Raw genomic sequence first — 27,235 nt, forward strand, 5'->3', positions numbered from 1 at the left:
CACTGCATATGCGTGGGGATGCTGTGAGCGGCCGCTGACGCTCCCGCGCATGCGCCGCATTGCAAAGTCAGTTTTGCGCCAGCTGGCGGGGCACCAAAGGCCTTTCCCGCCAGCTGGCGGGGCGGAAATCAGTCCAGCGCGGGCCTAGCCCCTCAAGGTGAGGGCTCGGCCCCTCAAGATGCGGAGGATTCCGCACCTTTGGGGCGGCGCGATGTCGGACTGATTCGCGCCGTTTTTGCCGCCGGTCGGTGGACATCACGCCGTTTGCGGAGAATCCCACCCAAGTTTCCAATTTAACCATGCTTTCGGTGATGTAATCAGTAAGTAACACAATTGGCTCACCTCCACCTTCATAGTTTTCTTCAGTTCGATGGGTCCGATGAGAACATCAGTGCTTCCTCTCGAAGAACACGTGGCCCTTTTCTTTCGAGATAGGCACCCACGGTAACAGCGAGAAGAATAATCATAAGCTTTACAGACCACAACTTTACACTGCAAGTAGACTGAAGGATGAAGGTTGAGGAATTTAAAAGCGTTGAATTTGAATCGTGCAACACCATTAGCTGGTGAAGGATACGTCTCGTATGTCCCATCCCTCGCACACCTATAAAATAAATTTAGTGTTAATACTGGAACATAAAATCCTAGTCCAAACTAGAGTTTTGCTGTAAATGTAAATGCATTGCTATGTTACAGCTGTTATGAATGCTGGACTTTATAAAACAGTTATGTTTAAAACTGTCTCCTTTAATTCAAGGTAAAATTGAGTTGTTTGGAGAGGTGGTTGGGACCTCATATAGGATCTGCCTGGAGATAAGCCCATGTGACTTTACACTGAATCTGCCTGGAGATAAACCCATGTCAACAGCTTATTTTGAAGACCATAAGACATAGGAGCAGAATTAGGCCACTTGGCCCATCGAGTCTGCTCCGCCATTCAATCATGGCTGATATTTTCTCATACCCATTCTCCTGCCTTCTCCCCATAACCCCTGATCCCCTTATTAATCAAGAACCTATCTATCTCTGTCTTAAAGACGCTCAGTGAATTGGCCTCCACAGCCTTCTGCGGCAAGAGTTCTACAGATTCATCACCCTCTGGCTGAAAAAATTCCTCCTCATCTCTGTTTTAAAGGATCGTCTCTTTAATCTGAGATGGTGTCCTCTGGTTCTAGTTTTTCCGACAAGTGGGAACATCCTCTCCATATCCACGCTATCGCAGTATCTTGTACGTTTCAATAAGATCCCCTCTCATCCTTCTAAACTCCACCGAGTACAGACCCAGAGTCCTCAAACGTTCCTCATACGACAAGCTCTTCATTCCAGGGATCATTCTTGTGAACCTCCTCTGGACCCTTTCCAAGGCCAGCACATCCTTCCTTAGATATGGGGCCCAAAATACTGCTCACAATACTCCAAATGGGGTCTGACCAGAGCCTTATATAGCCTCAGAAGTACATATCTGGTCTTGTATTCTAGCCCTCTTGACATGAATGCTAACATTGCATTTGCCTTCTTCACTGTCGACTGAACCTGCACATTAACCTTAAGAGAATCGTGAAAGTCCTTTTGTGCTTCTGCTTTCTGAAGCATTTCCCCATTTAGAAAATAGTCTATGCCTAGATTCCTCCTTCAAAAGTGCATTACCTCACACATTTCCACATTGTATTTCATTTGCCACTTCATTGCCCACTCTCCTAGCATGTCAAAGTCCTTCTGCAGCCCCCTTGCTTCCTCAATTCTACCTGTCCCTCTACAGATCTTTGTATCATCTGCAAACTTAGCAACAGTGCTTTCAGTACCTTCTTCCAGATCATTAATGTATATTGTAAAAAGTTGTGGTCCCAGCACAGACCCCTGAGGCACACCACTAGTCACCGGCTGCCATCCTGAAAAAGACCCCTTTATCCCTACTCTTTTACTTCTACCAGTCGGCCAATCCTCTATCCATGCCAGGATCTTACCCTTAACACAATGGGCTTTTAACTTATTTAACAGTCTCCTATGCGGCACCTTGTCAAAGGCCTTCTGGAAATCTAAATAAATCACGTCCACTGATTCTCCTTTGTCTAACTTGCTTGTTACCTCCTCAAAGAACTCTAACAGATTTGTCAGCCATGACCTCCTTTTGACAAAGCCGTGCTGACTCAGTCCTAATTCACCATGCACTTCCAAGTGCTTCGCGATCTCATCTTTAATAACAGACTCTAAAATCTTACCAATGACCAAAGTCAGGCTAACCAGCCTATAATTTCCCATCGTCTGCTTCCCTCCCTTCTTAAACAGTGGTGTTACATTAGCCACCTTCCAGTCCTCTGGGTCCCTTCCTGCCTCCAGTGATTCCTGAAAGATCATCACTAATGCCTCCACAATTTCCTCAGCTATCTCTTTTAGGACCCTGGGGTGTAGTCCATCCGGTCCAGGTGACTTATCCACCTTCAGACCTTTCAGTTTTCCCAGAACCTTCTCCTTAGTAATGGTCACTGCACTCACCTCTGTCCCCTGGTTCCCCTGGAGCTCTGGCATCCCACTGGTGTCTTCCACCATGAAGACTGATGCAAAGTAACTATTCAGTTCATCTGCCATTTCTTTGTTTCCTATTATTACTTCTCCAGCCACATTTTCTAGTGGTCCAATGTCTATTTTTGCCTCTCTCTTACCTTTTATATATTGAAAACATCTCTTCCAATCTTCCTTTATATTACTAGCTAGCTTACACTCGTATTTCATCTTCTCCCCCTTATTGCTTTTTTAGTTATCCTCTGCTCGCTTTTAAAGGCTTCCCAATCCTCTGGTTTCCCACTACTCCTCGTCACTTTGTATGCTTTTTCTTTAGCCTTTATGCTGTCCTTGACATCCCTCGTCAGCCATGGATGCCTTGTCCTCCCTCCACTTAGCATGTTTCCTCCTCTTTGGGATGAATTTCTGTTGTACCTCCCTCATAACCCCCAAAACTCCTGCCATTGCTGTTCCACTGTCTTCTCTGCTAGGCTCCTTCCCCCATCAATTCTGGCCAGCTCCCTATCATCTCCATCAGCTCCGAGTATCTCTGTACCACAGGCTCAGCATCAGGCTGGGACCCAGCTGGGTCCTGGGATCCAGCAGACTTCTGACTGCTGTCTCGCCTGGGTGTTCCTGCCTCCACCTGATGTACATCAGCAGCTGTGTGGAGCTCACCAGATTGTGCACCACAAAGACCGCGGTAATGGTGCTCCATGCCCATCCACCCTGACCCCACAGCCCACTTCCTGGCCACACCCCGCTACTCCCCCCAGCCCTGTCAGAAGACCCGTGGCCAATGACATGACCATCAGGAAACTATGGCGATGTTGGACACTTTTCGTACCCCCTCTCTCCTCAGCAGCCCCCGGCGCCTGTTTTACAATTTGTAAATGCACAGTGAACCTCACCGTTGGGAATCTGCCTCAGTGGAGGTGGAGAATCGTGGAGACCCCAGGGAATGCCGGGTCAGGCCCACTAATGATATACCAACGGCGTTTACCATACGTGCGTTCTGGAACGCATTCACGCCGCTGTCGAGGCACCAGAGAGTTGCGATTTGGCGTGAAACAAGCACCTGCTATGATTTTGGCGTCAAAACCGATTCTCCACCCAATCGCGTTCCTGATTCCAGCATCGGTCGACAGAGAATCCCGCCCAAGTTCTCCTCATGCCTCAATGTCAAGTTGTGCCCAATCCATTCCTTCAGGCCTCTTATGCCAGACTCTGCCTTTCCACCCACCCCACCCATCCACCCCCTGTGTTCCTTCATTCCCCCCATGCCAAGCTCTGCACCAGAGTCCACCCCCTCTGACCATTCATTCCCCCTATGCCAAGCTCTGCAGCACCATTCACCCCCTTGCACCCCTCATGCCTCCTCTGCCAAGCTCTGACACTCACATGCCCATTGACCCAACTCCAACATTTATTTTCTATTTCCTAGAAACCTGATAGCTTTCTAGAACACTTCAAAAGACATGTAAGAATTATGGGAGGAATTATTTTAAGCTTCTGTACACAGTTCATGACTTTTTAAAATTCATGAGTAACATTCATTAGATGTTAGCAGTTAAAGCAATGAAGAGAAAGCAGCTCATTTTTAAACATATAATTCTCACAGCACATCAATAGCTCATAAAAAAGATTGTTCACACCTCGAGTACTAATGTTAGTTGAGAAGAATTCCGCTTGAAACTTTTAAACCCCCTTTTATGGCATACTACCACATACAGAAGATCACAGTGACTGTTGCAATTGTGATTTAAGGTATTCTGGATAAATTCCGATAAATCTCAGTCAGTTAGGAATATTTTGATGAAGGGTTAACATTTCTTACCCATTCTTTATTAGATCATAGGTCCTTGATATCCAGTCATAGCTGTAAGGTGATGCAGTGCAGGTGTCCACAAACACCACGAGATACGGGTCTGAGCTGTGTAGGTTCACTTGCAGGAAGAGGTTTTGCCTCAGATCAACATAATAAGGTGAATCCAGCACTGGCCAGCTAAACGATGACGAGTCATAGAATGTCATGCTGACATTATAGCGGCCAGATTCCGTTATGTTGTCCACTATGTCACCTGTCAAGCTTTCATTTGTCACATACATTATTTTAAACATTGTATCCTGTTGCATCTCACAGCCAATGTTGAACTGTAAGTTTGTTTCCCGAGTTATAACTGAGTCGGCAGGTGAAGTTCGGATGGTGTTTGAATATATGATGCTGCCACTGTTTTCCTGTGAGAATAGAAAGCACATGAGAATTGAAATCTTTTACAGGATGAACATTTTGATGCACGAGAGATGACAGCGATCACTGAATAAATTAATATTTTCAAAGTCATAAAGTGAAAAATCAGGGTTTATTATCCGAAATGACATTATCCCCAGCAAAAAATCATGGGGAATGCTGGTTAGGGTAGAATAACCTTCCTCTACATCTTGGACACATTTTCTTTTCAGAAATTTAAAAGCTCTTAAAAAATAAACTTTCCACCATGAAAACAAAAAAATACCCTCTTCATTGGAGGTGACCTTTGCAATGGGGCAGTAAGAGGTTGAGATCCTGAGGCTAAGAACATCAATATATGAGAAAGGACTAATGGTAGAACATCAAAGATAAGAGACCGGAACTGTTGGTTGGCCCAATGAGAGACATAATTAAAGTGAAGAATTGAAAGAAACAAGACTTTCATTGCATGAATACAAAAGACCATCGTAGAATGTGAGAGTGGCGAAGGTTAGTGATGGCGAGTGATCTGGAGGAATGTAAAGCAAGAAGATGCACAAGCTCACTGATACAGAAAAGAAATAAAGGAGGAGAGGACAGTCCATGGGAAGATGGTGGAAAATGGAAAACAAGTCAAAGAATGACTTCAACTGCAGCAAAAAATCAATTGATGAAAGAAGTGGTGAAGAAGATAGGTAGGAGGCCATAGTTTAGAAGGACATTTTACCAAACCATATCTGAGGCTTTGAAGACAGCACAATCGCTAACAAAGATTATAGTGTCTGAGAGCAGAATGGTTATGTCAAAACCAAAGGTGGTACATTATTTGAGCACAATATCTTTAGAACGTATTTATGCAAGGGCAATATTGGAGTAGTTGAAAGGGTAAGAAGGTGCAGCTTGAATGTTTCAACAATTATATCATCATGGAAAACGGAAAAATAGTTGTTTGTATTTTGTGGAGCCAACCATCCCATTGCTGTTTCCTTACCTGTCGTTCTGTACCACACCTAGTAAGTGGTATTTTGAACACTACGTCATTAGATGTTATTGATGGCCGGCAGTTTCGATCATTCAAATAAAGATTGTGTTCATTAAAACCCAGAAGGTTGAGGTAGGACCTATTAATTTTTGCTTCCATATAATCTGTTGAACAAGTTAAAATATCTGAGGGGGAAAACAAAGCTTAATGAATCCTAAACGTCAGAAATGAACTTGTCTTAGACAATGATTATCTGTACCGACGCCAGTATTACAATGTGTCATTTTACTGCATTTCACTTGTTATTTGTTTATAAGATAACTATATTTTAAACTGTCTATTTAATTCAAGGTAAAACTACCTGATTTCACAGAACAAGAACATAGAATATACAGTGCAGAAGGTGGCCATTCAGCCCATCGTGTCTGCACCGACCCACTTAAGCCCTCACTTCCACCCTATTCCCCAAACCCAACAACCCCTCCTAACCTTTTTTGATACTAAGGGCAATTTGGCATGGCCAATCCATCTAACCTGCACGTCTTTGGACTGTGGGAGGAAACCGGAGCACCCGGAGGAAACCCACGCAGACACGGGGAGAAGGTGCAGACTCCGCACAGCCAGTGACCCAGCAGGGGATTGAACCTGGGATTCTGGCGCTGTGAAGCCACAGTGCTAACAACTATGCTGCCCATGCCCTCCATGGGGCACCTAGGTCCAGATCTACTGATACCCAAGTGATAGCTTTAACAGCTGAACACAAAAGAAAAGAGCAGATGACTTTGCTATGGGTAAACATACGGAGTCGCAGGATTACTGAATTAGACATCATGGACAGAGAAATAGAGAAAGGATCCCGAAGAAAGAGAAAGAGACATGGAAACAGTAGCTACTGTGAATAGCAGGGAAAAAGGCTGTTAGCTACTGGGCAGGTGGGAGCACATTCATTGGTTGACAAGTCAGGTTTTATCAAGATCTAAGAACATTGGATGATTTGTCGTGGTGTGGCCAGGTGAAGAAGTCACCAGAGTGGGCCTTACTGCTGGAAACCGGTTCAGGGATTCTCAGAAGACTGAGGGAAACAACTTTTGGCTGACACTGGATATAACAGCTGTGGTAAACCACTGTGTTCTGATATTAGAGGTTGTACGGTAGAACCTGCACTACAGGTTCACCTGTGGCCCCTGCATGCTAGCTCCGCCCAGGAGGCGGGTTATAAATATGCGTGGCCTCCAGCTCGCAGTCATTTCGCCAGCTGCTGTGGGAGGCCACACATCTGATATTAATAAAGCCTCAGTTTGGATTCAACTTCGTCTCCAGTCAAATTGATCGTGCCTCAATTTATTAGTATCAGATTCAGAAGAAGGACCTCCGGATTAAACCAGATCGCCTGCAGCTGGATCCACACGCAAGCGACGCCAGAAAGGACTTCCAGCACTGGCTGGCTTGTTTTGAAGCGTATATCAATGCAGTGCCGACCCCTGTTCCAGAGGCTCAGAAGATCCAGATATTGTACTCCAGACTCAGCTCCAAAGTCTTCCCGCTGATCCAGGATGTGCCCAATTACGCTGATGCCATGACTCGACTCAAAGAAAATTATGAACAGAAGACGAATGCGCTCTTCGCCAGACACACGCTCGCAACGCGTACTCAACTACCTGGTGAGGCAATCGAGGACTTCTGGAGGGCACTGATCCCACTAGTTCGGGACTGTGACTGCCAGGACGTTACAGCTAAGGAGCACTCAGATCTCCTTATGCGGGGCGCTTTTGTAACTGGGATTGGTTCTGATGTTATCAGGCCTCCAGCTCGCAGCCATTTCGCCAGCTGCTGTGGGAGGCCACACATCTGATACTAATAAAGCCTCAGTTTGGATTCAACTTCGTCTCCAGTCAAATTGATCATGCCTCAACAGCTTAGCAAAATGGGGGGGGGAAAACAAGCCTGTTGGAAGCTGGAAGTTTAGAGTGGTTCCTGTATAGATTGCGGAGAGCGCAGTGTGAAACATAAATACAGTGTGTTGTTTTTGGCCGTGTTGGGAAATAATGGGGAGATATGTTTTCTGTAGTTTGAAGTATTAATTGCCTACTAAGTAATGTTTAGCCAGAATTGATTTTAGTTTGATTGATTTTAGTTTGATTGGTTTTAGTTTGATTGATTGGTTGACTGATTGATTTTAGCTTGATTGGTTTGTTTCAGTAAAAGTATGGAAATGTAAAAACTTGCAACCCTTTGAGTTGAAACTGGGAATTCAGGGGCGCGATTCAGCTACTGCATTGCGTATAGACGGTCGCAATGGGTGAATCCCACGAGAGCCCCAAATCTGGCTCCCCGCTGGGCACCGAAACGATCACAAGTCAACTGACTTGCTCTGCCTGCCGCAGTCTGGATCATGCCCTCGCTGGGCATGGTCCAAATCAGCATATTTAAGTGGCTCGTTTAAAAATCCGGGCACTGCTTTCACCCGCTGCCCGGGAGTCAACAGCCACGCCAGGGGGACCTCGACCGGGTGATGCTTAGCACTGGTTTCTACAAACGTGAACCAGGTGTGATGGTACCTCAGGGGGTCTCGCAGCCCACTAAAGACCCCAAAGTGGTTGGGGGCAGCGCAAAGTAGTGCCCTGGCACTCCCTTGGCAAACGGGCAACTTGGTACTTCCACCAGGATACCTAGGAAGTGCCACCCTTCGCACCTGGGTGGCACTGCCTGGGTGCCAGGTGCAGTGCCAGGCTGGCAGTGCCATAGTAACCATGTGTCAGATTTGCACTACCAGGAGCCGGGCCCTGGGGGTGCCTTTTCCATTAGGAAGGGGGTCCACAGATATCCAGGGGGGGCCAGGGAAGGGGGGTGGTGCATGAAAGAGTTGAATTAACTAACATTTTTTTTAGCGTATCTTCACATCCACCTTTTCTCAGAGGATACACCTTTTTAAACTAGCTTTGTAAGTAAATCAACAAGAAAGCCTGCAAAAGTGTCCATATGAAAAGGCAAAACGTGACTACAACTACTTTGAAAAGGTGGGATAGATTTTCAGCTTGACGATGCTGTATAAAACTTGTGTTGTGATTGATGTCAATAAATCATTTACAAATCATATCAGGCAGCTTCTATAATGGTTGCCTGACTGTATGACCAGTATTATACGTGGGTGGTAAGTTGGAAATCTATATATTTCAATATTTTGGTTCTATTTCTAGTTAAACATACGGATAAAGATTTTTGAATTGAAATTCAAATGTGTTACATCGACCAAGCCCCATTTCTCTACATTTCTTCTCGCTTAAAGTTGCAATTTTGAGACAAGAAATGTAATAATTCTCACCGTCATCATTTGGCAGAATGTAGTAGGTTGCAGTAAACCCCCGTCTGGTAACACTGGAATCAGATCTAAAATAAATGGTCATACTGTTCGATGATGAGTTAAATATCTGATCTGATCCTTGACAGAATTTAGAAAGCAAACGCGAATTGGTTGAGGGCCCATCGTAAACAGCAATATAATCATACGAGCAGGTTGATGTAAACTCCAGCCTGTTGAGACAAGTATCATAGTTTCAAAATAAATGCTGCAGCAATCCATTCTCTTTTTTAAAAAATTAACTTACTTAATAAATCAGATCATTATATATATATATATGTCTTCAAGCTTAAGCATCACTAAAAGACATTTCAGGACCTAAACAAAGGACATTAAATATTGCTTAAATTCCTTTGGATGCGTGCTTTTCTGGCAAGGCCAGCATTTGTTTTCCATCCCTTATTTATCTTGAACTGAATGGCTTGCCAGACCATTTCAGGGGACAGTTAAGAGTCAACCACATTTCTGTGGGTCTGGCGTCACATGTAGGCCAGATCAGGAAAGGATGGCAGATTTCTCTCCGTAATGGACATCAGTGAACCAGATGGGTGTTTTTTTTTAAATAACAATTGATGATAGTTTCATGGACTAGTTTTGAATTCCAGAATTACGTATTGAATTTAAATGCCACTAGCTGCCATGATGGAATTTGAACCTATGAACCCAGAGAATTACCCTTGGCCTCTGGATTATTAGTCTAGTGACATTACTACTCTACTCATCATCTCCCCACTAGACATGTTAAAAAAAAGTTTGAATTTATATAGCACGTTTCATAACCATCAGGTGTCTCAAAGCATTTTACAGCCAATTAAATACTTAATACAATTAAATATTAAGTAATTTTACAGCCAATTAAATACTTTGGCAGTTTAGACACCATTGTAAAATAGGGAGAGTGACAGTCAAGTTGCAGCAGCAAATTTCTATTTCTGTAATGCTGGCTGAGGGATTGGCCAAGATACCAGGAATAACTCCCCTGCACATCTTTGAGATAGTGCCATGGGATCTTCCACATCTACCTAAGCAGGAAGACAGGGCCTCAGTTCAACATCTCATCCAGAAGCCATCACCTCCATCAACCCAGAGTTTCCTCACACACTGGAATGTCAGTCTTGACTTTTGTGCTGAAGCCCTGGAGTAGGTCTTGAACCTAGAATCTTGTGGATTCAGTGACAAAAGTGCTACCAACTGAGCCCCTGCATAAGCTGCCTAATCCATCCAGCCTGTTCTTTCAATCAAATTGGTGTGATTCGCCTTAGTAAATACTCAAACAAATTTATCTAAACATTCTCTCCTAGCTTTACAAGATTATCAAGGGTATACTTGCATATCTATAGAATGTGCCAGAAAAACTCAGCAGATCTGACAGTATCCATTTCGAAGAAGAGTCATATTGGACTCAAAATATTAAATCTGTGTCTTTCTACGCAGAAGCTGCCAGACCTGCTAAATTTTTCCAAGCACTTTCGATTTTTATTTCAGATCTCCAGTATTTGCAGTATTTTTCTTTTACTTGAACAAAATGAAATCCACCATAGTCCCCGAGGACAATAGGCTGCTCTCCCCTGGCTAGTGGTGATTTAACCTGAGAATCACCACACCTCAGGTGAGGGGCACGGTTGAGAAGGCTAACCTCAGCCGATACGGGAATTGAACCCACACTGTTGGCATTACTCCGTATCACGAACCAACCGTCTAAGCTAACCGACCCCAGTTTACTTGAATATCTATCTAGTTTCAACTTCCATTGTTCAACTCAGGCTGTTTATTCCCACCTATAATAATTTTGAACATGTATGTTCAGCAGTTTTGCTCCCAATTCAAATTAAATGCCGTTCAAACATCCTGAGTGTGTTTGCTTTAGAATTTCCCCAGTTAAGACCTAGTTTGATTCTGTGAAGTTTCTTCATAATTTAAGAATGAATGCAAGGAATTTCTGCAGCTTCAGCGTAGGATATTCAGGAACATCGGACAGACTGAGTGAACATTACAGATACAGCAGCAAAATTGGGACACACTAGAGGAGTTTCCCAGCTTACGTCCTGCCATTCCTCTCTAGATCCTACACAATTACTGTCCTTGATACGTGGTAATTTTGACTTGTAACTAAATGTCTTTGAGATGTTTCTAGTACTTGATTGCCCTTGGAGCTATAGTAACTTCATATTGACTGTTGGATTCAACAATTATAGAGAAGGGTCCTTTAAAATATTAGCTAAAATATACTGGAAAATAAAATGATTCTTGAAAATTATTGAATTTTTCGAAATATGAGTAAATTATAAAATTGGCTAATCTTTTGAATGACCACGGCTGTCTCAAATGTTACGAATAATGTACTGCAAGTACTCTGACTGATATGAGGGTATATTCAACGAGTTTGAAACAATCTCGTAACTGAGACCAGACGTGACCTAGGGAGTTTGAACGTGGGATAAGAGCGGTGGGAAAGATAATTAATTTGGAGTAATTGATTAATGTCTAATTAACCAATCACCTCTTAAGTGACTGACACTTCCCTGAATGAAGCAAGTGGGTCTCAGCTGAGAATTAGAACCAATGAAACTAAGTAAGGGGCTAAACGCAGACAAGGAATCCCTTAAGAATGTGATCTGTTTGACTGATTGGATAGGAATTTTAGCCTTTGGGGAATCCTTGAAGCATTCGGAAAAATTACTTTAAGGCCTTTTGTTGAAATAACTTTTAACTTTGTAAATCTGGAGTCACTTTTATCTTGAAATTTTTGCTTTCACTAGTTGATGTCTCAAGGACATTTCAAGGCACGCAGAAAAAAGTCTTTCGATTTAATTTTGTGTGAATGTACCAAAATGAGCTCTTAAAGAAATAAACATTTTTTTATATTCATTCAACCGGACGGAGACATTATCTATGAGCGAGAGATAAGGGAAAATCTTATTCCAGTAGAGTGCTTTCGACGAATGATTAACAATTATACCTTTTGGTTCTACCAATTTTGTAAATGAGCATTCCTTTGTTGTATACATAGGGGTTACCTATCTTATTTCAATATTTATTAATATACAGAAGCAAAATACTGCAGATGTTTGAAACCTGAATAAAATCAGGAAATTCTGGAAATACTCAGCAAGTCTGGCAGTCTCTGTGTAGTGAACAGCAGAATTAACGTTAACTCTGTTTCACTTGCTCCACAGAAGTTCCCAGACTTACTGATATATCCAGTATTTTTTGTTTTAATTGCATTAGCTTATATCTATCTGAATGGTCTTATGTTACAGTAGTAGCGTCCTTATCTCTGAGCTAGTAGCTCCGGATTCAAGTCCCACAACTGATGGCCACAGAAGGTGAGCAGATAACATGGCCAAACAGTTGAATTTCAACCGGAAAATCTGATGGTAGTGGTAAGAATGGGCCTGTTTCCTACATAGCCGTATAGCAAACACTGCAGTACTTTGTCAATCATCATTGGACCATTCCAATAAAAGTCCATGGTTACCAATGGCCTCTTGGCATATATAATCTACATTGACTTCAGTAACATTAACCTTCCAGTCCTCTGCTTTCTTTTTATTTCATTAACTTGAATTTATCTCAATAAGATCTGCCCATCTTCCTCTCGCTCTCTGATTGATTGGTTGATATCACTTCAGATTGCAGGCAGTTAGCTCAATGGCTGGACAATAGCACATGGTTCAAGAATAATGCCAACAGCGTAGGTTCATTTCCTGTTGTGACTGGGGTAGATTGGGAACCTGCTCCTTGTCTTGCCCACGAAAGTGTAAGTGCAAGCCACCACTCACAAGAAAATAAGCTCTGCATGAAGCATCAGCAGACAATAAGCCAAGGACCAGCCTTCACGCAAAGCACACATAAATGAATTAGTCATATTGTCTTACACTGGTCACCTGATCATATGAGTACATTTTCTAACAGCAGAATGTTGATTCTATTCTACGGAGTGTCAACCAGACAGGCAAAGATCTCTGACCTGATGCTTCAGTCACATGGATTTTATTTCAATATGCAACCTAACGGCTTTCTATAATATTGACAAAATGCAAAATATCTCCTTGCTGTTTGCTGAAGGGTATATTTCAGTTTAAAGTATGGGGCCTAAGATTTACGATGCTCAACATCAGATTATGTTCTCCCAAGAGTATTGATGTTCAGTGAAGTGAATACAATGGTTAACTAACAACAAATACTCCTGTCATTCTTCACAATAAATATGAAAGTGGAAATATTTTTACTTACTCAACGTCAGTGAACACCAGCTTTATTCTTTGGTTTATGCCCCCTCTTATATACCAAATGCATTGTGCATTATTTGGATAGGAGGATGGATAATTGGGACTGTGAACAGAACCATAGACATCGTCAAGATATCCTCCACAAGATCCATCTATTAACAGTAAGGAAATGGATAAGTTCACCTGGTGCAATACATCAGAAAATAGCAATCTATTTCTTCATTATTTCCCAAAATTCTTTGCCAATTTTCCTGAACAGGAAATCTAAGCAGCAGTAGGCCATACAGGCCCTCGAGCCTGCTTCATCATTCATTGTGATCATGGATAACCTTCCTTTTCTCAGGATCTCTTACACCCATTCACTCGTTGTTGCTATAAAGTTCCACAGCTACCATGTGGAAACCAGTCACAATGTTTTATGTCGCTGTTGATTGCCTTGGCAGTGAATGCTCACAAGCTAACTGTTGGGCCCTCACAGATGATCCTGATTCGGATTTCACCGGATGTCCATACACACTATCTAGCAATGACAGTTTGTGAGGAGCCTGATTTGACGCTTTGTTTGACTTTACTAGCTTACCTGGGCAATGAGGCCAATGCAGCCGTTCTGTTGTCTTGGCTAAGGCCAGGATGACCTAATTGGCAATCAGACCTGGAGGTTTCCTGTTTGTCTGGTCCAGCTATTAACTGAATAAACTTTCAGAGTGTTTGGTACGGTCATGCATTTTCTAATATGTAGAACTCAACAAAATAACTTACATAAGAATTTGATTCTGAACGGCCAGTTACGCAAAATATTCCACACGTCAATGCATGGATGTTTTTGCCCTCATTCATAAAATGGTGATCTTTGTGATTTTTAGATCTGAATGTGAAGAACTGCAAATGAAGAACTGCAACTCTGCAACACTGAAATTTCTAATCAAATCCAGTCTACACTGCCCAATCTTCAATGATTTGTGATGGTCTACGTTTCTGCAGACCGTTAGATTTTTGTATTTTAATGTCATTTCTCTAACTAATATTTACAGCATTACAAAAATTTTGACTTTTTATATGATGGTTATGGTGGTTGGATGTCAATCCAGGACATGACTGCAGGAGTTCCTCTGGGTGGTGCCTTAGGTCCAACCTTCTTCAGCTGTTTCATCAGTGACCTTCCCTGAATCATAAGGTTAGATGAGGGGATGGTCACTGACGATTGCAATATGTGCAGCACCATCTGCAGCTCCTCAGATACCTAACAGTCCATGTCCAAATGCAGCAAGACCTGGACAATAACAGGGTGTGGGCTGAAATAACACTTACACCATAAAAGTGCCAGACTATGACTAGTTCCAACAGGAGAGAACCTAACTATCACCCCTTAACATTTGATAGCTATTCAATTGCCATCACTGAATCCCCCACTATCAACATTCTGGGGGTTACCATTGACTAGAAACATAAATGGACTAGCCATATAAATACCGTGGCTACAAGCGCAGGGGCTGGATTCTATGGCCCCCCCAGACGCATGTTTCTCAGCAGCGCACAGTTTGCTAGTGGTGGGATTCTATACTCCCGCTGCTTGTCAATGGGATCTCCCATTGAAGCCATGCCAAGCCGCCAGGAACTTGTGGGTGCGCTGCCAACAGAAGAGATGAATCGCACCAGCTGGAGAAGTCTGACCCAGGGCAGAGGCTAGGAATCCTGCGGTGAGTAACTCACATTCTGACTCCCCAAAGCCTGTCCACCATCTACAATGCAAAAGTCAGGAGTGTAATGGAATACTCTCCACGCCTGGATGAGTGAAGCTTCGACAACACTCAAGAAGCTTGACATCTTCCAGGCTAAAGTAATTCATTTGATTTGCACCCCTTCCACAAACATTAACTCGCTCCACCACTGACGCACAGTAACAGCAGTGTGTACCGTCTCTAAGATCCACTACAGGATCTCACCAAGCCTCCGAAAGCAGCACCTTACAAACCCATGACAACCAAATTGAGAACGACAAGGGCAGCAGATAAATGGCATCTCCACCATGCCCACGTTCCCCTGTTGATCAGCTCACCCACAGACTTCAGGGTCATACATGAAAAGCGACAACATATTGAAGTAGCAGATGGTTGCTGAGCTGTATGTAACTGTACCCAAGCCTACTCACAATGTTTGTGAAATGGAAGGTCATGAGAAAATGTTTGAAAGGAAAATATTGAAGCAGCCAGAATTGTTCAGAACTCAGCCCTTATATATCTAATTTTGGAATCTCGTTGGTTGGAAGATTATGTTCAAAGAAAAAGATTAGGAATATTTAAAAGTAGTTACCTGGTGCTTGTGCTGATAAGATAAAAAGAAATGTGTAGATTATAATTAGGAACATGATTCAGTTAATCATAAACAAATAATGATAAAATATGTTTGCCAGGTAAAAGATAACAGATACAAAGCATAGAAATTGGAACAGACTATTCTACCCAACAGACCCATGTTAATATTTACCCACCATGGATGTAAATACTTCTTTCATATTTACAATTTGTTATCATATCCCTTCATCCACTTTTCTACCTATTCAACTTAATCTTGAACATTGATGTACATTCTTCTGAGAAGTAAATTGAACCTCCTCATAACTTTGTGAAAGGAAGTGACCCCTGCCTTCTGTTCTAAATAAAATACATTTCATTTTATAGCTATTTGAGGTACTGAAACTCAGTATTGTTCAGAAGGGGTATGCTGTTGAAGTTTTTCATCTTCCATTCATCATTGCAGATTCGAAAGAATACCAATTCTACCAATCATAGTCCACTTGCTAACCAATCACCACTCTCTTCTTTGACAGTATAAATTGTTGTTCTTTTTAGAATTGGTATTCTTGCGAATTGATGCTGATCAATGCAAGATGAAAAACTTTGACAGTATGTCACGTTTTTCAGCAACTTTATTTGTAGCTTTAGACCCCTCAAGTACTGGGAACAGTCTATTTCTATCCATTCTTTTTGATCCACCTAGAAGGACAAGGGCAACAAATGGATGGGATCCCCTTTATGACACACACCATCTCAATTTGGATCCATATCAGCATTCCTTTACTGTCACTGGGTCATAAACTCCAGAACACCTTTCCTAACAGCACTGTGGATGCACCTATACCAGGGCTTCAAAGAGGTGGTTCAACACTATCTTCTCAAGTGCAATTAAAAGTGACCAACACTTGCTGATCCTGCTGGCAATACTCCATGAAAGAAGTTTTTTTAAATTCAAAATGTTAAACATTTTATCACCCTGTGATCTCATCTGTTTTGCCCAGGGCAAGATGTGGGGACCCATTTTCGAAGCCTGCCATATCCATAATTTGAATTCAATAAAAACTGCAATGATGACCATGAAACCATCGTTGATTGTCATTTTTAAAAAATATCTGATTTAAGAATGTCCTTCAGGGAAGGAAATCTGTCATCTTTACCTGGTCTGGCCTACATGTGACTCCAGATCCACAGCAATGTGTTTCACTCTCAAATGCCTTCTGAAATGGAAGGCAATTAGGGAGGGGCAATCCACCTAACCTGCACATCTTTGGACTGTGGAAGGATACCCAGGCATCCAGAGGAAACCCACAGAGATACAGGGAGAACACACAAACTCCACACAGACAGTCAGCCACTGCCAGAATCGAACCTGAGTCCCTTGAGGCAGCAGTGCTAACCACTGTGCCACCATGCCGTGTTGTACAGGTTGATGTAGTTTCACTCGGCCCAACAAAAATAATAAAACTAAATGCATAAGTAACAAGGAGATTTTTCATATCTATTCAAGCCTCAAACTACATTTGATGTGTTGGAACAGGAGTAAGGAAAGAAGAGTAAGCAGGTCATTTCTTGATGTCCATCAAGGTTGTGCCTGTCAAGAATGCTGCAAATGCGGGCAGAGGTTTAACACTCTTGGTAAATGCCAATGTCCCATCACCTTTAGACATGATGGAGAGAGCAGTCTCACTTAATCCCTATATCCGATGGCCATTTGTAACTCCCAAATGATGAATGGACAGCAGAGATTTAGATGTCCTCAAGTTTACAGAGATATTATGCAGACGTTTGACGGCCGTTTAAAAAGACTTAACCAAATCAAAGATGTGATTCTCTGAGACCAGCCATTAAGACATATTGTTGTGATTGCTACAGGATCAGCAAATATACAAACTGACAAATTTACTGAAAATTAACGCAAATATTACTGACCTGTTGTTGAATAAACACTGCAATATCCTGCAGAGGAAAACATTCAACTTATTTGCTTTGTGAAGTATTTTTGAAGAATCATCCACCATTCATACTCAGAAATATTAATATAACACATCACAAAAATAAATTATTAACATCAGATATTATTCATATTTTTATGAACAAAGGGACAGGAAAAGTCTGCCTGTTTATCATAGAATTTGCAGTGCAGAAGGAGGCCATTCGGCCCATCGAGTCTGCACCGGCTCTTGCAAAGAGCACCCTACCCAAGGTCAACACCTCCATCTTATCCCCATAACCCAGTAACCCCACCCAACACTAAGGGCAATTTTGGACACTAAGGGCAATTTATCATGGCCAATCCACCTAACCTGCACATCTTTGGACTGTGGGAGGAAACCGGAGCACCCGGAGGAAACCCACGCACACACAGGGAGGATGTGCAGACTCCGCACAGACAGTGACCCAAGCCGGAATCGAACCTGTTGCAGCCAGCTTGTCACACACAACACACAGAATAGACAACGCATCCCCATCCAGAAATAAAAGACAATGTGCTGAGAATGGCCTTGCTCCACTGCACATTCGGTGAGTGTAAACCTTTGTGGTTGGGGTACATCTCTGCATTTAGATACAGAATCTACAAAGCCACGAGTGTGCATCAATTACACTCTGCACAATGGGGAAAACCACTATCCCAATTAAGGTACGGTGCACAGGAGAGAAGAAAATGAATTCTCCCACTTGGGACTACTGATGACCAGTCACCTCCAATATCACAGTGGACAGAAAACTGAGAGATGCAGGGTGCAAATTGTCCAAAAAATTCAAGTGTGGTCTGCAGTGCTACACAGAGTGTGATTCCCACTGGGTGGATCGGTGTGATCCAGATCACAATCCACCGACACTTGGCCTTTTATTTGGGTGATTAGTGCCAATAATGGGATGTCTGGGACCCAAAAGCGCCATCAAGACCTGATCCTCGGAGATTGGGACACCCTCCCATCTCTGAATAACTTTACAGACAGGCCCCACTTCTCACAGGCAAACCACCCCCCCCACCCCACCCCCACAATCAGGCCATCCCAAACCAAAATCAGCGATACCTGCTATTGGGTTGCCAAAGGCCCCCCCTTTCAGGGACCTCCGTTCAGGCCCTCCCCCTTCAGGCTCCGCACAGTTCCCCCTTCAGCCCCCACGCCTTGCTAGTGCCAACCTTCAACTTCCATGTTGTCACTGCCAAGTTGGCACTACCAGTATGCCAGGGCAGTGCCAGGGCACTATCTAGCCATGTCCGTGACCATCTGCGGGCTACGATGACCTCCAAGTCACCCCCCACTCCCCGTCCCCGGAATCAGAGATTGAAACAGATCCACTCTAAAAAATTGCAATCAGCAGAACACCTGCACTTTTTAGGAACAAGCCCACTATGAAAAAGCAGCAACACTTCAGAGTCATAAAAATTCCATTATGAATAAAAAGCACTCGGACAGAGCACCTGATCTTTGTGGGAAGCACTTAAGCGTTAAAAAAATTCACTACAGAGAAAATGCGGTCAGACAGGACAACTGGTTAAAAGAGGGAGCACTTCAGAGTTAACGGACAGCAAAGTGCTAAAAGCAAACAAAGCAAAACCCTCCTTCGAGGTAACCTTCAGCTGTCAATTGAGGGGCATGTAAAAGTCAATATGGTGCGAAATTCAATGTAAAAAAACAAGTACAAAGGGATAAAAGAAGACACACTGCAAGATTGAAACCACAAACCCTATTGGAAGTTCAAGGAAGTGAAATGGAATATAAACAAGCAAGTAAACAGGGATAAAAGAAGGCACACTGCAACAGTGAAACCATAGAGTCTACTGAAACTTCAAGGGGAGTGAAATATTTCTCCAAGAAACAAGCTGCAGAATGGCTCTGTCCTGTGAGACACTTTTAGGATAGACAGGTTGCAGCTGTGCTTTGCTCTGTTATGGGGTGAAAGAAAGCAGGCTTAAAGGTTTCCAGACCCAAAGCAACCCCCATCCTGTTGGAGACCCCTGACCTGGCCCCCTGCTGCCAAGCCCGAGTCCCCAAATCCCAGCTCCCTTCAAGGGCCTGCCCATGGCATCTGGCCAGCGGCTGCTGTGCCTTTGTGCTCCCTAGAGGTGAGTGGGGAGGGATACTCACCTTCTTGCACCCACTCAGAGGCCATGGCACCTGGTCCCTCTTTTAAGGACCAGTAGTGATTTACGCCCGGGTGACTTCCCGCTGTGGGGGGAGGGGCTGAATCCGGGAGATCGCTGCATTCGACTAACTAAATCTCACTAATGAGATTTAAATGAATGCGAATGTGCTGTGATCAGTTTTTCAACCTTTCGATTGATAGATTGATTAATTGATTTATTGTCACATGTACCGAGGTACAGTGAAAAGTATTTTTCTGCGACCAAGGGGACATACACAGTACGTACGCAGTAGACAAAAAGAATAATCAACAAAGTACATCGACAAATAAGTAATTGGTTACAGTGCGGAACAAGGGCCAAACAAAGCAAATACGTGAGCAAGAGCAGCATAGGGCGTTGTGAATAGTGTCTTACAGGGAACAGATCAGTCGGAGGGGGAGTCGTTGAGGAGTCTTGTAGCTGTGGGGAAGAAGCTGTTCCTAAGTCTGGATGTGCGGGTTTTCAGACTTCTGTACCTACTGCCTGATGGAAGGGTCTGGAAGGGGGCAAAGCCTGGGTGGGAGGGGTCCCTTACAATGCTGTCTGCCTTCCCGAGGCAGCGGGAAGTGTATACAGAATAAATATGGGGGTGGCAAGCTTGTGTGATGCATTGGGCTGAGTTCACCACACTCTGCAGTTGCTTGCGATCTTAGGCTGAGCAGTTGCCATACCAAGCTGTGATGCAGCCGGATAGGAGGCATCTATATGGCACATCTGTAGAGGTTTGTGAGAGTAGATGGCAGACATGGTGAATTTCTTTAACTTCCGTAGGAAGTAGAGACGTTGGACTGGATTCTCCCTAAATGAGACTATGTCCCCGTGCCAGTGTAAAAACGCTGGAGTTTTACCCCAGAAATTCCTGCAAGTTCAATGAATTCATAGCCCTGTAGAGGGCTAGCAGGGACCCGGAGTGAATTTCGCAGATTTTGCTGCAGATACGGGCCCCCACACCTCTGGGTCAGAGGCCGCACATGCATACGGCGGCGACCTCCAGCGGCTGCACCGTGCTCCATGGCGGACTCAGATGGCAGAGCCACACCGAAGAAAGAGACCCCCTGATCGGCCACCCGCCCGACCCTCAAGCCCCGCATATTTAATCGCCGGCCGCCTATAAGGCCCCCCTGGTCTCAGATCTACCCACGCCCGACCCATGAGCATCCCGACCGGCAATAGGTGGTTAGTTCCACGCTGTCGGGAACTCGGCCGGTCGGGAGCAGAGGATTGATGAGCGGTCCTCTGGCAATGGGCCCCCGGCAGCGCGGTGTACTCCACGGTGACGCCAATTTTTGGTGCCCGAAGAATCGCCGGATCGGCACCGGGCCCGATTTCAGCGTCAAACTGGATTGTCTGCCCCAGCGTTGGCCGCGATTACAGCATCGGGCTGCAGAGAATCCAACCTATTGTTGGGCTTTCTTGACTGTTGTGTCAACGTGAGTGGAGCAGGACAGACTGTTGTGATAGTGACCCGCAGGAACTTAAAGCTATCGACCATCTCCACTTTGGAGTGATTTATGTAGATGGAGGCGTGTCGTACTGTGCTTCCTTAAGTTGATGATCAGTTCCTTGGCTTTGCTGACATTTGGAGAGAGGTTGTTTTCGATACACCGTGCAACCAAGTGATCTACCTCCCTTTTGTCGTCTGACTCGTCGTTGCTTGAGAACCAACCCACCACAGTCGTATCATCCGCAAACATATAGATCGAATTGGAGTTAAATCTTGCCACACAGTAGTGTATGTATATGGAGTACAGTAGAGGACTGAGCTCACATCTTTGCGGGGTGCCAGTGTTAAGGATTATTGTAGAGGAGGTGCTGTTACCTATCCTGACAGATTGCGGTCTGTTGGTGAGCAAATCAAGGATCCACCTGCACAGGGAGGGGTCAAGTCCAAGATTACAGAGTTTGGTTATTAGTCTTGTCGGGATAATGGTGTTGTAGTCTATGAACAGCAGTCTGATGTAGGTATCCTTGTTGTCGAGGGGTTTGAATGTTGATTGTAGGTCCAGGGAGATAGCATCTGCTGTGGACCGGTTACGGTGGGCGACAGGTGAACTGCAATGGATCGAGACCGTCCGGGAGGCTGGCGTTGATCCGTCTCATGACTAGCCGCTCGATGCATTTCATGATAACAGGCGTCAGGGCCACCGGTCGGTAGACGTTGTGGTACAGCATGAGGTCCTGATCACGCCAGCTGGAGCAGGCCGGGAGTATCGGAAAATGCTGTACGTCCAGCACAAATCCTGTTTTGTGGGTCTCCCGTAACTCTCCTGACATAGTGGGTTTTATGCCAGACCCAACACGGCCAGAGAATGGCTGTACAGGTTTTGGCCACATTCCCCAAGAAAGCCACCCTTGTTCGACTCTGGCTCTGCAACTCTGTCTCCCAGACTCAATAGATTTAACGCGCATCATATTTGTAAAACAGAAATCTCACAGAAATTGCCCAGAAGTTTCGGCTCTCATTGTTACTGATATTAGGGGTACAAAGTGTAATTACTAAGGTGGAATGTTAGCATACCAGAAACGTGCCTCCTTCCCACCTCCACTAGAATTTAGTTCTAGGCCAGAAAGCCTTTGTACAGTCACCCCACCCTTCTGTCAATTAAGGCCCTTAAGTGACCAAATAATGACCATTTCCGGTCAACTTCCTGCCACTGTTAGTAATAACACCACTCCATGCAACATACAGGACAAATAAAACTGTGTGGAGGGCTTGTTGTCTTCAACAGGGGAGGGGGAAATCGCTCGATCAATGCCTGGTTGAGGAACTGGACATTGGGTGCGGGCGTGTTGCGAGACAGTCCCCTTGCCAACACCACTGATCCTCCCTGCATGCATCTTCCCAGACCCTGAACGTGCCAAAAAACCCACACCTCCCAACACTGCTTGTATGTGGCTTGGGTCTCTCCACATTCCTGGAGCTCCAGCATGTGTTCTGCCAACAGCAGCAATTGTCTCCCATTGGGGCTGCTGAGCACAAGAGACAAATCTGTCCTGACCATAATGCCACAGATCACAGCACACACTGCAGAAAAAAATCTCACACCATCTGGGCTCAGCTACACTGATTCACAATGTGAAACGTGATCTTCATTTGAGTTCCATTCTTAAAATTAACAGTCATCATTTTAATTATAATATACTAACAGAATGAATTTAAATATGAGTTTATGATCTGAACGTTTTCTTACCGTAATCAATGTATGGACAGTGATCACAGAAATCAGAACAACAGGTGCCATAATACCGACAGTTGTAATCACAGGAACAGTCTGAAGAATATCGACCACAGTTGTATCTGCAGGAACCGTGTCCTGTTACACAGTAAATGTCGAGTTAGATCTGAAATTGTGTTCATTGCTAACCAAGCTGCGATTACACATTTAAAAAGAAATGTAATGAAATGTTATCATTCAAAAGCAGATCAATACATTTTCTTAAACATTTTTCCATACCTCTTGATACTTCTGACTGAGACTCTATCAAAATAATGAAAATAAACACGTAAGTAAAAAGAATCATTTTCATACACATTCAACCCTCAAACTTAGCTTGGTGTGGCAGACAAGGGGATCCATACTTGCCCCTTGTTCTTCCACCCACCATATCCCTCATGCAAACATACTGGAAATGATGGTTGGGCACGGTAGCACAGTAGTTAGCACTGTTGCTTCACAGATCCAGGTTCCTAGGTTCGATTCCCGGCTTGGGTCACTGTCTGTACCGAGTCTGCACGTTCTCTCTGTGTCTGCGTGGGTTTCCTCCAGGTGCTCCGGTTTCCTCCCACAAATCCCGAAAGATGTACTTGTTCGGGAATTTAGACATTCTGAATTCTCCTTCTACGTACCAGAACAGGCCGACCGGAGTGTGGCGACTAGGGACTTTTCACAGTAACTTCATTGCAGTGTTAATGTAAGCCTTCTTGTGAAAATAAAGATTATTATTATAAATCTAGGGAGAGCTGAAACGCCCCCTTAGGTCCGACTGACATGCATTATTTTGGACCCAAAGAAGCAGAACACTAATCTGCTTCTATATTTGTTCTCTCACCCCACACCATGTGCACTTCCGCAGGTACATACTGTGCCACCAGCTGTTTCCATTGATGCCCACATGGCACACACTCTTGCAATGTCCCCCCTGTAGGTGAGCCGGGTGGCCAATCACAACCTCAGAAGGAGCGCTATGTTCAAGGCACATGGTTCCACCAATTGCTAAGATGGCAGATTGCCGACTTTGGACCCTCACAGGTCCAGAGAACTAATAGTTAAGAGCAAACAGTGAGCTGTAAGATGGGCACTCATTACTGAGTTCAAACAGACCCATTTTGGATATTGCGTGGGCCATAACCCACAGCATGAGTGTCATGAATTTACTGAGAAGATATAAACGCTGTTGAAGGATGGATATGGCCCACAGAACTGATGTAGTTGGAAGTTTTTTAATTTTCCAACTCTTTAGGGGGGGACTGAAGTGACATCACAGAAAAGCTGTGGCCTGATTGGCTGGTTGGGAATCTACACTAAATTAAAAAAGTTAAGCATTGGTAAACTAATTAAACATAATTACTTAATTATGATTTAGAGGGGAATCTAAGCCAGAGATCGGAGAATACTGTATTTAACTTTCTCATTTATAGTAGAAATCTAGTGCTAGGAAACATATAGTTAACATTGAGGGAGAACTAGGGAATAGGGCCAGTATGGCTCTGAGGCAGAGCAGACAGGGAGAAGTTGCTGAACACAGCGGGCCTGGTGGCCTGAAGTGCATATTTTTTAATGGAAGAAGTATTACGGGTAAGGCAGATGAACTTAGAGCTTGGATTAGTACTTGGAACTATGATGTTGTTGCCATTACAGAGACCTGGTTGAGGGATGGGCATGATTGTCAGCTAAACGTTCCAGGATTTAGATGTTTCAGGCAGGATAGAGGGGGATGTAAAAGGGATGGCGGAGTTGCGCTACTGGTTAGGGAGAATATCACAGCTGTACTACAGGAGGACACCTCAGAGGGCAGTGAGGCGATATGGGTAGAGATCAGGAATAAGAAGGGTGCAGTCACAATGTTGGGGGTTTACTACAGGCCTCCCAACAGCCAGCGGGAGATAGAGGAGCAGATAGGTAGACAGATTTTGGAAAAGAGTAAAAACAACGGGGTTGATGTGATGGGAGGCTTCAACTTCCCCAATATTGACGGGGACTCACTTTGTGCCAGGGGCTTAGACGGGGCAGAGTTTGTAAGGAGCATCCAGAAGGGCTTCTTAAAACAATATGTAGACAGTCCAACTAGGGAAGGGGCTGTACTGGACCTGGTATTGTGGAATGAGCACGGCCAGGTGGTAGAAGTTTCAGTAGGGGAGCATTTCGGGAACAGTGACCACAATTCAGTAAGTTTTAAAGTGCTGGTGGACAAGGATAAGAGTGGTCCTAGGGTGAATGTGCTAAATTGGGGGAAGGCTAATTATAACAATATTAGGCGGGAACTGAAGAACCTAGATTGGGGGCGGATGTTTGAGGGTAAATCAACACCTGACATGTGGGAGGCTTTCAAGTGTCAGTTGAAAGGAATTCAGGACCGGCATGTTCCTGTGAGGAAGAAGGATAAATACGGCAATTTTTGACAACCTTGGAAAACGAGAGATATTGTAGGCCTCGTCCAAAAAAAAGGGGGCATTTGTCAGGGCTAAAAGGCTGTGTGGAATATAAGGAAAGTAGGATGGAACTTAAGCAAGGAGTCAGGAGGGCTAGAAGGGGTCACGAAAAGTCATTGGCAAATAGGGTTAAGGAACAACGGCTTTTTACATGTACATAAAAAGCAAGAGGGTAGGCAGGGAAAGGGTTGGCCCACTGAACGATAGACAAGGGAATCTATGTGTGGAGCCAGAGGAAATGGGCGAGGTACTAAATGAATACTTTGCATCAGTATTCACCAAAGAGAAGGAATTGGTGGATGTTGAATCTGGAGAAGGGTGTGTAGATAGCCTGGGTCACATTGAGATCCAAAAAGACGAGGTGTTGGGCGTCTTGAAAAATATTAAGGTAGATAAGTCCCCAGGGCCTGATGGGATCCACCCCAGAATACTGAAGGAGGCTAGAGAGGAAATTGCTGAGGCCTTGACAGAAATCTTTGGATCCTCACTGTCTTCAGGTGATGTCCCGGAGGACTGGAGAATAGCCAATGTTGTTCTTCTGTTTAAGAATGGTAGCAAGGATAATCCAGGGAACTATAGGCCAGTGAGCCTTACGTCAGTGGTAGGGAAATTACTGGAGAGAATTCTTCGAGACCGGATCTACTCCCATTTGGAAGCAAATGGACATATTTGTGAGCGGCAGCATGGTTTTGTGAAGGGGACGTCAGGTCTCACTAACTTGATAGAGTTTTTCGAAGAGGTCACAAAGATGATTGATGCAGGTAGGGCCGTGGATGTTGTCTATATGGACTTCAGTAAGGCCTTTGACAAGGTCCCTCATGGTAGACTAGTACAAAAGGTAAAGTAACATGGGATCGGGGTGAGCTGGCAAGGTGGATACAGAACTGGCTAGGTCATAGAAGGCAGAGAGTAACAATGGAAGGGTGCTTTTCTAATTGGAGGGCCGTGACTAGTGGTGTTCCACAGGGATCAGTGCTGGAACCTTTGCTGTTTGTAGTATATATAAATGATTTGGAGGAAAATGTAACTGGCCTGATTAGTAAGTTTGCAGACGACACAAAGGTTGGTGGAATTGCGGATAGCGATGAGGACTGTCAGAGGATACAGCAGGATTTAGATTGTTTGGAGACTTGGGCGGAGAGATGGCAGATGGAGTTTAATCTGGACAAATGTGAGGTAATGCATTTTGGAAGGTCTAATGCAGGTAGGGAATATACAGTGAATGGTAGAACCCTCAAGAGTATTGAAAGTCAGAGAGATCTAGATGTACAGGTCCACAGGTCACTGAAAGTGGCAACACAGGTGGAGAAGGTAGTCAAGAAGGAATACGGCATGCTTGCCTTCTTTGGCCGGGGCATTGAGTATAAGAATTGGCAAGTCATGTTGCAGCTGTACAGAACCTTAGTTAGGCCACACTTGGAGTATAGTGTTCAATTCTGGTCGCCACACTACCAGAAGGATGTGGAGGCTTTAGAGAGGGTGCAGAAGAGATTTACCAGAATGTATGGAGGGCATTAGCTATGAGGAGCGGTTGAATAAACTCGGTTTGTTCTCACTGGAACGAAGGAGGTTGAGGGGCGACCTGATAGAGGTCTACAAAATTATGAGGGGCATAGACAGAGAGAATAGTCAGAGGCTTTTCCCCAGGGTAGAGGGGTCAATTACTGGGGGGCATAGGTTTAAGGCGCGAGGGGCAAGGTTTAGAGTAGATATACAAGGCAAGTTTTTTACACAGAAGTTAGTGGGTGCCTGGAACTCGCTGCCGGAGGAGGTGGTGGAAGCAGGGACGATAGCGACATTTAAGGGGCATCTTGACAAATACATGAATAGTATGGGAATAGAGGGATACGGACCC

At 44.2% G+C, this 27,235-nt stretch overlaps 1 protein-coding gene across 1 annotated transcript in view; it reads right to left on the bottom strand.

Moving 5' to 3' along the window:
• Nucleotides 1–27,235, bottom strand: part of LOC140392312 (CUB and zona pellucida-like domain-containing protein 1) — a 33,267-nt gene that overhangs the window by 1,050 nt on the left and 4,982 nt on the right. The window contains exons 5-13 of the mRNA XM_072477628.1: nucleotides 23,186–23,209; nucleotides 22,922–23,044; nucleotides 17,525–17,551; nucleotides 15,612–15,623; nucleotides 13,306–13,453; nucleotides 9,034–9,242; nucleotides 5,721–5,896; nucleotides 4,337–4,737; nucleotides 343–604 (exon numbers count right to left, since the gene is read on the bottom strand). Of these exons, the coding sequence (XP_072333729.1) occupies nucleotides 343–604; nucleotides 4,337–4,737; nucleotides 5,721–5,896; nucleotides 9,034–9,242; nucleotides 13,306–13,453; nucleotides 15,612–15,623; nucleotides 17,525–17,551; nucleotides 22,922–23,044; nucleotides 23,186–23,209 (1,382 nt within the window). The remainder of the gene's footprint in view (nucleotides 1–342; nucleotides 605–4,336; nucleotides 4,738–5,720; nucleotides 5,897–9,033; nucleotides 9,243–13,305; nucleotides 13,454–15,611; nucleotides 15,624–17,524; nucleotides 17,552–22,921; nucleotides 23,045–23,185; nucleotides 23,210–27,235) is intronic.

The sequence above is a fragment of the Scyliorhinus torazame genome, chromosome 16 (assembly GCF_047496885.1).
Source record: "Scyliorhinus torazame isolate Kashiwa2021f chromosome 16, sScyTor2.1, whole genome shotgun sequence".
Classification (NCBI taxonomy): domain Eukaryota; kingdom Metazoa; phylum Chordata; class Chondrichthyes; order Carcharhiniformes; family Scyliorhinidae; genus Scyliorhinus; species Scyliorhinus torazame.